The following is a 12,290-nucleotide window of genomic DNA, read 5'->3' as shown; positions in this document are numbered from 1 at the left end:
GTACTTTCCCTGTCCCAGCTCTGAAATCAGATGTTTGTTTAAGGTGTTCTAGTTCGTTTTGTTGGAGAATGGTATTTAGAAACCAAAATCTGGGCACTAAAGTGCTTATTGCTACTGAGGTTCATCGCTTCTAGGCCCTTTGAGGAGTTCATACTGTTACCTAGAGTTCTTGCCCATATCTGCAGCTCCCAGGGCTCTTTCCAGTCTTCCTGTTTTATATATACATCTTCCTTCTTCAATAGTGAGACATCTGGCTGCTGAGATTATCAATATATTTACTAATTTTCTTAGTCATACAATATATACAAAGTAGTTTCAGAATTGCTAATTGGTATCACTGTAAAAACAAACATCTAAGTAGAATTCAGGATTGTCTGTGGTTCCTTTTGTCTTTATACTGAGGACAGATATACAAGGTCTTGCAATCAGAAGTTACTTGGATTTGTTCTTTAACCCTCCTTCTGGGTGTGATTATGCTATCTATTTGAAATATAGTTAATGGCTGTTGTTTGTATGCGTTATAGGATCCCCCTGTATTCATTGATTGATATTTTTACTACATAGAGAACATAAACATGTTTCCAAAAGTCAAAACTATACAAAAGGTCTACTGAGAGAAGTGTCACTCTTCTGTTATCTCTTCCACCTCATTCCCACCGCCCCCCGTAGGTGATTAATCTTGATTGTGTGTTGTTGGGATGAGATGAAGTACGTATGAAGAATGAAGCACTCCCTCATCCTTACCCCCATTATCTATCCCTTCTTTTCTCCAAAGGAAAACAGTTAAATTCAACAATATAAATTGTTAGAACTACTGAGATAAATCAAGGTGACCTAGCATTTATTAAATATTATTTCATGGCAGGAACAAATGTGTCAGACACAAGAACACACAGAGCACGTTGGTGCAGTGGTTAAAGACATGGGCCCCTGTTGGAACCCTCTGTAATCTTGAGAATCAGTCGGAAGACTTTACTTCTCTCGGGTCTGATTTCTCACCTGCAGAAAGGGGCACACTAGGAACTCCTCCCTCATGGAGTTGCTGTGGGTTGTGAATGAACACATGAGGAATTAGCCCAGGTTCTGGCTCCCCGTTATAATCCCTTGTACTTGCAGAACCCTCGACTGGGTAAGCACCCAAGCACTGTGCAGCGGGCCTGCTGATTGGAATCTGTTCTTTAAAGAGTATATATTTTTGATATCTTTTCCAAGCATGCCCTTTTCTTTTATTATTTATAGTTCTGCACTCTCATCTCTTGCTGTGATTTTCACAAAATCTGCAGGAAACAAAATCCTCGGCTACCTGCCTCTTCACAGTTCTCCCTGTGGTTCTTTCTTCCCTGACTGGAACAGGATTTGACACAGGAAATTTCCTTCGTTCCCTTCTCTTGGAGTCTCTCTGTCCATCTGCCCACTTATCACCTGTCCATCTATCCATTTATCTGTCCACTCATTCTTCTGTCTTGTTCCACAAAGCATTCGAGGCAGCTTTCAGAGCACCGGCCAGGCAGCTGAGGGGCTCGCCTGCGTGCTGCCGGGTGGGGCACGCGGGCCGTGAAGATCGCAGTGCACGTGTGCCAGAGTCTCCCTGCGGACACAGGAAGGCAGGATTTGTGGGAGTTAATTTGTCTGTGAGATAAGCAAGAGGCTTAGGAAAATGTTGTTTTTGAGTGTTCCATGAACTCAAAGAATATCTCATTTCGTTTTTCCTGTCAGAGTTCTGTGTGTCATTGGTTATATTCTATAAATGGAAATTTCTCCCAAACTCTTCTCCATGCGAGTTTGAGGGGTGAGGAATTAGATGGCTCTGCTATTCACAGGGATTGGCCAGGTGTAGAACATGACAGCCTCAGAAAGGATACTGGCATTTATAAGTTACATTCTTTCTTTTTAGTGCTGTATAGTTCCATCTCCATTTGAGGATACAGTGGCCTCCTTCGCATTAAGAGCTTAAAACCGGGAGATAATGCATACTGGCTGCATTGTCTTCAAGGCGACCAAGCTAGTTATTGCAGACGTGTTACTTTTGTATAATGCGTTTCATGTTCTTTAACACAAATTTCAACAGGGAGGAAAAGTTATTGTGAGCTAATTAACATTTAATACAATGCTTTGATGGTGAGACGGTTATAGGGAGTATATAAGCTGTGAAGACTTTTCAAATGATTTAATTATTTAAATTTCAGCAAGCAATGTGTAAGTTTTATCTTACATGTGCCCCTCTTTTAAAGTAACAAGGAAGCGACTGAAAAAGCAAACGGTTATTTCCTTTTCTTTCTGTCGGTGCGCAGGTGCCCTCACCACCAACGGCATAAATCCTGACACCAGTACTGAAATTGGACGTGCTAAGAACTGCCTTAGCCCTGAAGACATAATCGAGAAATACAAGGAGGCCATCTCCTACTACAGCAAGGTGATGGTGCTACTCTGAATCCTCTGCAGAGCTGTGTCCTTTTAATTAAAAAAAATATGTTTTAATTGATTTTTAGAGAGAGAGGAAGGGAGAGGGATAGAGAGATGGAAACGTCACTGAGAGAAACATCATGGATCAGCTGCCTCCTGCACGCCCCCTGCTGGGGATCAAGCCCGAAACCGGACTACCTGGTTCCTGGGTTGACACTCAACCGCTGAGCAACACTGGCCAAGCCAGAGCTGTGTCCATTTAATCAGAGGTTCCTGTTTCACAGTGGGTAGTGCTGCAGTACCTTTTAATTCTTTCTGTAACTATTTGAGTATTGCCCCCTAATGCATTTACATTTATCAGAGGTTACTTTCCACTTACTCTCCAAATTATCAAAATGCTCATAGCTGAGTCCTGTTGCTGGGGAGGCAGATGGAGAGAGGTGGGGTGGCGTGTGTAGGTTCTTTGAGCAGCATAGTGGCTGCCTGTGGACTGCTGCCCCAAAAGAGCCCCGGGTATACCAGGATGGCTCTGAACATGCACAGAAACCACGTTCTCCTGCCTTTATGGCAAAGCTCTGTGGGTATGGCAGGCAGATGCCACTTTGCCCCTCGAGTCTGAATGAAGATTAGTGGCTGCCTAGAGTACTGTGCCAATGAGAATTCAAGAGGTCATCTCCATGGGAAAGGCTTGTCTGCTTTGGGCACAGCAGGGGAGCCAGGTGGTCTGTTTTTCCCAGTCCTTGGAGAGGAAAAAGCAGACTCTGGAGTCTGACAGAACTGAGTTTGAATCGCATGTCTGACTTTAGTCAACTTATATGACCTCATTGAGCTCCAGTTTTCTTATCTCTCAAAGTGGGGAATTTAAGAGTTTTTATAATCAGGGTAAATTATACATATATTGCCAACTATGACAGCCTTATTAGTATTGCTCATAAAAACCTGATTCTTGTCTCTTCTTCCGTATTTCAATTTTCTACAAGACATCTTGGTCCTAACGTGTATGTGATACAAATAGGAAAAGAAAGTTATTGTCTTGCCTTTTTCTAGCTGTATTTTTATTCTGTTGCTTCCTTTACCTCTTTTCTCCACTTCTTTCCTATTCACCTCCTCCACCAAGTGAGCCCGACAGTTCCCCATGCTGTTCAGAACACCGGTTAGAATTGCTTTGAAGGTTGGCCCGTCACTGTGAATTGACAGTCATATAAAAGATATTTGTGCACTTCTGAGATTCGATTACATCTGATTTGTTCACACACACACACACACACACACACACACATACACACCAGGCTACCTCCCACTTTCCGAGGGAGAAGCACCACCTCTTGATTTTCAGTCACTGAGCGTGATAGCGAAGTCTCTTAAGTGGACTCTTGCCTGGCTTCATGAGTGATTTTTATTGAGGAGTAAAATGAAGTTCACAATGCATTTTCTGTTTCATATGTCTTCATCTGTCCTTTACCCCAGCTTTTAAGAAGCAGGATCAAGTAACCGGGAGAGAGCAAATCAGAAAGACCAGAAACATTTAAGTAGAGGGTGAAACAAAGATACCGGAAGCTAGAATTTTTGCAACAAAGTAACATGAATTAACCTGGGCTGCCTTAAAGCGGCAGGTGTGAGAGATTCTAAAAGTGTTTTAGAGATGAGAAGTGGAAATGAGTAGCAAAGTAGCCATTGATAACATTTTGAAATTTTGTAACACATCCAGCTATTATGGTTGTTATCAGTTGAAGGAATGCAAACACATTTACCTGAGCCTTTGTAGGTTCCCTCCATCCCACCAGCTTCTTTTGTCCCCATAAGGGATAGACTTTCTGAAACAGATTCTGCCCCCTTGAGTGGGATATGCTGCAGGTCCCTCAAGTGTCTGTGGTGGGACAGAACCATTTTCTCTTCTCTGACAGATGACCCTCCTCTCTCCCTGCAGTACAAGAATGCTGGAGTGATTGAGCTGGAAGCGTGCGTCAAAGCTGTGCGTGTCCTGGCCATTCAAAAGCGGAGCATGGAAGCTTCCGAATTTCTCCAGAACGCCGTTTACATTAATCTCCGACAGGTGGGTGTGTGCCCCTCTCAGTGGTGGAGTGAGTGCAGTTTTCCTGAGCTTTTTTCACCACTGATCCATCCACACTGTGCTAGGACTCAGTGTGCCGTGGGAAAAACGGGGTCAGAACTCACTATCCTAATGAGTGTGATTATTGTGCTGCTTCTTTATATTACAGTATTTTACTTTCAAAACTCGGGACTCGCTGTCCTTCCCAATTTTAAATTTTTGCTTGGAGAAACAACTCTGCCTTTCTCTGCTTTGCTACCTTGAACGATCTTTATGTCCCTCACCTTACATTTGTCACTTGTGACGCAATTGCTGTTTGTAACTCTGTCTGGGTTGTTACATTTATAGACATGAAGTTTAAAAAATTTTTTAAAACTATGTTTTTATTGATTTCAGAGAGAGGAAGGGAGAGGGAGAGAGGGATGGAAACATCAATGATGAGAGAGAATCATTGGTCAGCTGCCTCCTGCTCGCCCCCTACTGGAGGTTGAGCCTGAAACCTGGGCATATGCCCTGACCAGGAGTCAAATCATGACCTGGAGGTTCATGGATTGATGCTCAACCACTGAGCCACACCAGCTGGGCTGGACATGAAGTTTTGGAAGGCCTCTAGAGCTCCTTTACATAGCAGCTTCCACAAATGCTACCTCCATTGAATCTGGGTGTGTTTTTAATCAGACAAAATCATTAGAATGTTTTGTTGCAGGTTGCTAATGCAAACTCCAGAAATTGCTAGTCTAGGAGGATTTTAGACATTTAGCTAACTTGGATTTTGGTGGATAAGGCAACCTAGACTGAAATATTTCATGGTTTGCTTAAGGACACAAGACTAGGATTAGAATACAGGTTACTGTAATCCCATGGGTCTTTACTGAGCACCTTATTGTGCTAGGAGTGGGGGACAGAGCTGAAGAGGCACATTCCACCCTCACCAGGCTGCCAGTTTTGTGGCAGATACATTCAACAGGGGGGGAATGCAATAAAGGTGGAGGTACAGGGTGCTAAGGGAGCCAGTGAAGGGTTGAACTCAGTTTGTGGTGGAGGATGTGGGGTCAGGGGTTGTCTCTGAGGCATGAGGTTCCAGCTGGAACGTGAAGGATGACTGGAAGTCAGGGAGGAGAGGTGGGAATAGACCATTCTATGCAGGCGGCTCAGCCGCGTGCACGTCTGCTCTGCTTGCTGCCTTCATGTTGAACGCTAGGGGGCAGCAGAGGCACGCCAGAGGGGCAATACCAGGCTTTCCTGAGGCAGGCGCCTGCGAGCTTGTGTGTGGGGTGAGTGGCGTCCTCAACACCACACTTGGCTTTAGTTGGCTCATCTGGATGTTTGCTTTCCAGATGAGCAGACAGCAAAATAATGAGTTCTGGCGGGATTTTATAATAATAAAAAAGAGGGGCCTGCAGTTTTCTGAAATAGAAGCTTTTTGTTCTTGTCCGAGTGTGTTCCTTTGCAGAATTGATGGGTTGTATCTATTTCTGGGAGTGGTTTTCGCTAACATGGAAATGGTAAGAGGATCTGAGACTCGATTATTACAGGTAGCCTCTGCTTTAAGAAGCCCTGTGCAAACATGAAAACTGATAAATAAGTGTTTGGATTTCGTGGGATTGGGAAGGGTTTCTGCACATTAAAGAATCTTGTGGGCAGGAACGTGGGCCGACCTGTCTTTCAGTTCCTGCTTACGGGAGTAGTTTATGATAATTATCTAGCATTAACTATGGCAGCGCCCATTCATTTTAACTGGCTGCCTGGAAATTTGTGTATTGACGTGAGGGTTTCACAGGCACAGCGTGAAGTAGAAGTGAGAGAGGAGCACGAATGTTGGCACCGTTTCCTCACCTGGTGACCTGGGACCAGTACGTAACCTCCATTAGCTTGTTGTAAATTGGGAATGACAACATTCACTTCTTCCTGGAGTTGTTATAAGTTCTAAGTAACATAATAATGTGTATAAAGGGCTCAGTACACTACTGGGCACGTAGGAAGTGTGCTGTACATGTGTCTGCCCACCGGTAGTTCTGTGCCAAGTCACAGTAAGTGGAGTTACAAGGGCAGGCTGGGGTGGATTCATGGGCACCTGGCACTCCAGGGAAGGCATTTGGGCTCCATGTTTCTCAGTGTTTCTGGGATGGGTGATGGGCTCTGAACTGTGACTCAGGAATATTATCTGGCAGCTGCACGTGTCTGGATGGAGGGAGGTAGAGAAAGCTGGCAGGAAGACCACTTAGGTCAGTGAGAGCTAAAGAGGGCCCAAGCAAGGGCTTGGCAGTGGGCATGGAGAGGCGGAAGACTGGAGGGATGGAGAACAGCAGCTGGCAGGGCTTCCAGACTATGACTCTGTGCCCACAAAACTATCTGGAAAACAGATTGGTGGTCAGGGCAGCCGATGGGGAGACACGCTTCCCTGAGCAGTGAGCAGTGAGCGGGTGCGTGGGCTTTGGCTTCCTTTCTCTTTAAAGGTAACTGTGGTTGGGTGACCCCAACTCAGAATGTGTTTCTGACACTTCCTGGCCGTGATTTTGCACAGGCGATTAATTTCTCTCTGAGCTTCAAATTTCCTCTAATAGCTCATGGGATTGTTGCAATGATTAAACAAGGTTTGTTAGGTTTGCTGGCATATAGTACGTGCTTAAGGAACAGAAGTTGTCGCTACATCATAGGGTCGTTAGGAGAGTTTGGTTAGGTCTGGGGGCTAGAAACCTCTGATATGCCATGAAGTCTTGCATCTAAGTTAGGCTGTTATTTCTGACAGTTCATTGTCGAGTCCCGTGGTTCTATAGGCTGTTTTGAGAAGTTCTGTATCTGATGAGAGTCGCTGCCCCAGTCTTGGCGTCTCGATGACTCAGGTTCCTTTCCCTTAGGGAAGAGCCTGTGTTCGGGTAGCAGACGTCTTTGTTCTGGGGATGGACCTTCTTAGCAAAGGGACAGGGTGAACCCGAGTTCAGTGCCTCACAGAGGTTGGGGCCTCCCCACAAAGCTGCCTGCTGGTGCTGCCCTGTCGCCCTGCAGGCTCCGCTTCCTGTGGCTTCATGTTTCACCATGTTGTTGTTTTATGAAAAAGTTTTGGTTTTTGTAAATCATTTTTATGTGTCTTTGAAAACCCTCTAACGTCCTCCCCATGCCCCAGCTCTCTGAGGAGGAGAAAATCCAGCGCTACAGCGTCCTCTCCGAGCTCTACGAGCTCATCGGCTTCCGGCGCAAGTCCGCCTTCTTCAAGCGCGTGGCCGCCATGCAGTGCGTGGCGCCCAGCATTGCGGAGCCCGGCTGGAGGGCCTGCTACAAGCTCCTCCTGGAGACACTGCCGGGCTACAGTCTGTCGCTGGACCCGCAGGACTTCAACAAAGGTACTGGCCTGGAACTGGAGTGTCGTTCTGATTCACTTAACCTTGCCTGTGCGAGCACCTGCTCTACCTGTCAGACCCTGCGGTGGGTGTTGGGGGTCACAGCTGGCCACAGCCCTATCCTGCCCTTGGGTGTGGCACAGACTGAAATGGTAACAAAAAGCCATGGGGCTTTGCCTGGGGCTGGTACTTTGACACCTTTATCCATGTGGGTCAGGGGTGTCCCTTGATGTGGTGTGTCCCCCACAAAACCTTCGGTACCTAATGAATTTTACTTACTGTATGAAACTTAGCCAGATTAGTAAACATCAGTCACTCCGGGTGAATGCACGTGAGTGTGTGCGCATACAGGTGTGTGTTCTGGGTTAGCCCTTATTCTGCAATATTAACACAGGGTTGTACACATCGGGACTAAAGCTATAAATCTAATAGCAGGTGCACACAAGTTCAGTGCCCAGAGTTGGGCAAAGTGTGATTAGCAGGAGGAAGAATTTCTTTTTGGTCACAGCTTTAGGGAGGAGATGCCAGCACTTTTCTCCAGCTTGTATCCAGAGTCATTAGGTAGGAAAGGACTGAGGTGACAGCTAGATTCTTGTCCCACGGGGCAGAGTATGGTCAGATATGTCCACTGAAAGACCTACACCAACCTGAAGAGCATGTGGTCTTGATGAGAAGCCCAGTTCTGCCTTTTCATGATTCTGATGTTAGGGCTGTCCCCAAACTGACTGAGTCATCTTCCTCTCATTTTGGAACGCCTCACGGCACATCTGCTGGACTTTTTTTACATTATTCAAAAAGTAGTTTGCTTTCCTCTTGCCTGGTGCCATGCGCATAGTATGTTAAGTAAGAGAAGCCATGGGAGGGACAGTTCCCGCCCTCTAAATAAAGATAAGCAGGCAGCTTCTCTCCTGTGAGGCTTGGGATGTTGGCAGAGCACTCACATCCTTCCAGAGCCGTCCTCTTGTCTGGCTTCAGTTCCTCATATGTTACTCTCTCCTGACTTCCCACCATCCTGAACATCTTCCCAGAGCAACGCTTTAGTTTGATAGAATCCGTCTCTGTGAAATCACAGTCTCAGGGCGGATTCTGATGAGCTCAGCGCACCAGTGGCAGACTTTGCGGCAAAGCGCCATAGGGTCATTATTTTGGGCTTTGTGGGCCACGTGGTCTTTGGTCTCTGTGGCAGCTCCCCGGCTTTGCTGCAGGGGTGTGGATGCAGCCACAGAAAGTGTGTAAGCCAACAGAACTTTATTTACAGAAATAGATGGCAGGCCAGATTTGCTGTGCGGCCTCTAGTTTTCCGTATCCCTAGCTGAGAGCACAGTGATATCTAAAATCTTTATTTTTTTTGGTGTGGGCAAAATGACTTAAAAACATTTTTCCAAAATGTTTTCTAAAATCCTTTAAAAGGAGGGTCCTGGGGCTTAGAAGAGCACAGGGAGACCGAGTGAGTGGCACTGCGGGCAGAGGGGCTAGTCAGGTGGCCTGTAGGGGGTGAGGGGACGCAGGGACAGGACACAGGTCGTGGGGGCACGCAGGGACAGGACACAGGTCGTGGGACTGGCCAGGGCATTGTGGACAGGGAGAGCTGCGGCTCACTGTGTGAGCACTGTGCTTGGGAGGGCCCACTGTGATGAAGCTGTCCTGACTTCTTTGTTCAGGGCCCAGGTTATCCTGCCTCTCCTCAGTCCTGAGGTCCCATTGGTAGGCCCAGGGCTAACACTGTCCTGTTTTTGTTTTTGTTTTTAAATATATCTTTATTGATTTCAGAGAGAGGAAAGGAGAAGGAGAGAGAGAGACAGAAATGTCAATGATGAGAGAGTCATTGATCGAGCCCGCAACCCGGGCATGTGCCCTGACCGGAAATCGAACCCCAATCGCCTGGATCCTAGGTCGACGCTCAACCGCTGAGCCACGCCCGACCGGGATAACACTGTCCTGTTTATGTAGCCTATGTGAGTTCCCTTCTAAATTGGGCTCACACAAGAGCACACCTTTATGTGGCTTTGCTGGTCTCCTCCATTCTGTGCCCATGCCATTGATTTTTAAAAAACTAAATGTGAGACTTGACATTTGTCTTGGCTGGACATCGTCTATGATTGTTGCTCATAATGTTGGGCGAGTGATTTGGACCCTGAATTCCATCCCTGGCTTTCTCTCAGCCCCTGGGGAGGGTATTAAGTACAAGAGGTCCAGGGCAGAATCAGGACCCTCTCTGGAAGGCCTTGCTACCCAGCAAGCATGTCTGGGTTCTCGCTTTGTGCTGAACATCACGCCATGTGTTGAGGATACACTGTGACCACGTGAACAGGGGTGGTCTCTCCCAGATCCTCTTTCTTATCCAAAAAGAAATTATGACAGATGTTTCCCACCTGCCATGTCACCTGCTCTCCTGTTCTCTAATCTCTTTTCCTCTGTGGCCTCCCAAGAGAGGCCTGCTGAGCACTTGCTTCCTGACTGGCTCTGCAGATGGACTGTGAGTGCTGTATGCATTAGTACTGGCGACCTGGGAGTTCAGCACCCGTGTCCCCTCTTGTAGGCGAGGAGCCTCAGGGCAGTGCAAGGGTGCTTCTCCACAGGCTGTCCTCTTTCCCACGGCACCTCTTGTGGGTCTTTAACCAGCATCTCAATCAAGGCTTTTATTCTCTGGACAGCCCTGTCCCAACTGTGGTCACAGGAATGACCTTAGTTTCCCAAAGCACCGAGTTCACTGGTGTTTAGCTGAGTGTTATCTGGGAGCCAGAGGACAACAAAGACTCACAACCTGAAATGGACACCTTTCAGTGGGACCCATCACTGCTGATGGCATCCCTTGGCTGGGTCTCTGCCTGGGCTGACCCACAGGCAGAGGACAGCTAGGAAGGAGAGGGTGAGTGAGGTGGGTGTGATGCGTGGTTAAGGAGCGGCTGGATTTGGGAGCCCAGGTCAGACTGAGTCAGGGTGAGGGCAGAAATGACTGGAAGAGCCCTAGAAGCCTGTGGATTGACATTTGAAAGACACGGAGTTACTGGGTGAAGAGAGGATGAGAGTGCAGCATCCTGGGGAAATTTTATGGGGAGAGGTTGGTGTTTGGGAAACAAAAGAAGGTGTTTAGAGCAATCACTTGTTGCTTTGTAGAGAGATGAGGAAGGGTATTTAAAAGTTTTTGTGTGCTCTGTAAAAAGAGTCCCCTTTCCCCAGCAACTTCAGGACAGGCTCCAGGTCCAAAGTGAGCCACCTGGGCTGGACCACTGTTGCACAGAAGTTCTTTATCTCTGTAATATTTTATCTCTATACTGGGGCCAATTACCTAAAACGTCTAAGAGCCCGTTTGTTGGGGGCCTCCTAATGGCCCCTCTGTCTTCTGGAGCTCTCCTCCCTGTTGTTCACCGCTTAAGCCTCATTGGCAGCTTGTTCAGGGCGGGCCCTCGGGAACCGCAGCCTCACTGGAACCTCTTATTTTTCCTCCACTGGCTCCTGCTCTTCCCAATACACCTCCCATAATTTGTAAGTATGTTAAAAATAAATTGGGGGGTGATTTCTCGGCTGCTTCTCCCCCAGCCTGTGAGCCCTGTCAGCAGAGAACCCCGGCTCTCACAGTGTCCCCTGGAATGCGGCAGGTGCCCAGCACATATGTGTAATGTGGGAGCAAACCTCATTTGCTCCCACCTCATTTTCTTGGTTGCCCTGGACCACTTTAGACATGTCTCTGAGAGTGAAATAGAAATCTACTAAAACCATGTACCTGTGACTAGAAGGTAAATTGTATTCTCAGGACCTGAAATGCATTTCTACCTATTTTTTGGAATGAGCGTTTTCGCTTGCTGGTTATAGAAAGCCGGCATAGCAACACAGATGTGCATTGCATGTATCTGCCTGCTTACAGGCAGCTAATTATCATTTTAGTCTTATTTGTGTTGCTGTGTGTGAAGATTTTTGATCATTCCTTTTGCTCGGCCTCCTCCCAGGTAATGGATTAAATTTCCCCAGGAACTCTTATGAAGGAGCAGGTAAGGCAGGGGGGTTTGCTGGAAGGCAATAGTTGATGTAATAGATTCATACTGGTGAACTTCTTAACTACAAGAGTATTGAAAATTTTATCTCTGGGCCTTCTGCTGCAAATCTGTCTTAAAAAGAAAAAGATTTAGATTTTTATAGGCGGAGTAATTTGAGTCACATTGAAATGACAACTTATACACTATTTAGTGTTAAGAAAATTTAGACTCAGTCTTACTCATAACTGTCTGTGGTAGAAGCAAATCATTATCTATTTAAAAGAAAAATCAGCAAAGTGATATTTGCCCAGTTCTAAAGTGAGGAAGCCTTCCGGATGCGTGGTGCTGCGGTAAGTTGAAGTGGACGATTTAGAGTTCGTGGCGAGCTTGGTCACGGCACTGATTCCAGCATCCTACTCCTTTTCAAAGTGGCTTGTTTTGCACTGGCTTTTGGTCTTAGCTTCTTTTGACAATATAGAAACAATACAGGGGCTGGTCTTTCCTTTGGCCACGTTTACTTTGTTT

The 12,290-nt window shown here is 46.6% G+C and overlaps 1 protein-coding gene across 1 annotated transcript in view; it reads left to right on the top strand.

The window, feature by feature from the left end:
- The window catches only part of LOC107533202 (trafficking protein particle complex subunit 9), a 99,946-nt gene that overhangs the window by 23,781 nt on the left and 63,875 nt on the right, over positions 1 to 12,290 (top strand). Inside the window, exons 6-8 of the mRNA XM_087825194.1 lie at positions 2,292 to 2,413; positions 4,331 to 4,456; positions 7,578 to 7,794. Of these exons, the coding sequence (XP_087681320.1) occupies positions 2,292 to 2,413; positions 4,331 to 4,456; positions 7,578 to 7,794 (465 nt within the window). The remainder of the gene's footprint in view (positions 1 to 2,291; positions 2,414 to 4,330; positions 4,457 to 7,577; positions 7,795 to 12,290) is intronic.

The sequence above is a fragment of the Miniopterus natalensis genome, chromosome 16 (genome assembly GCF_054644295.1).
Source record: "Miniopterus natalensis isolate mMinNat1 chromosome 16, mMinNat1.hap1, whole genome shotgun sequence".
Lineage (NCBI taxonomy): Eukaryota > Metazoa > Chordata > Mammalia > Chiroptera > Miniopteridae > Miniopterus > Miniopterus natalensis.
The sequence above is the reverse complement of the archived record's forward strand: the minus strand, read 5'-3'. Positions and strand labels throughout refer to the sequence as shown.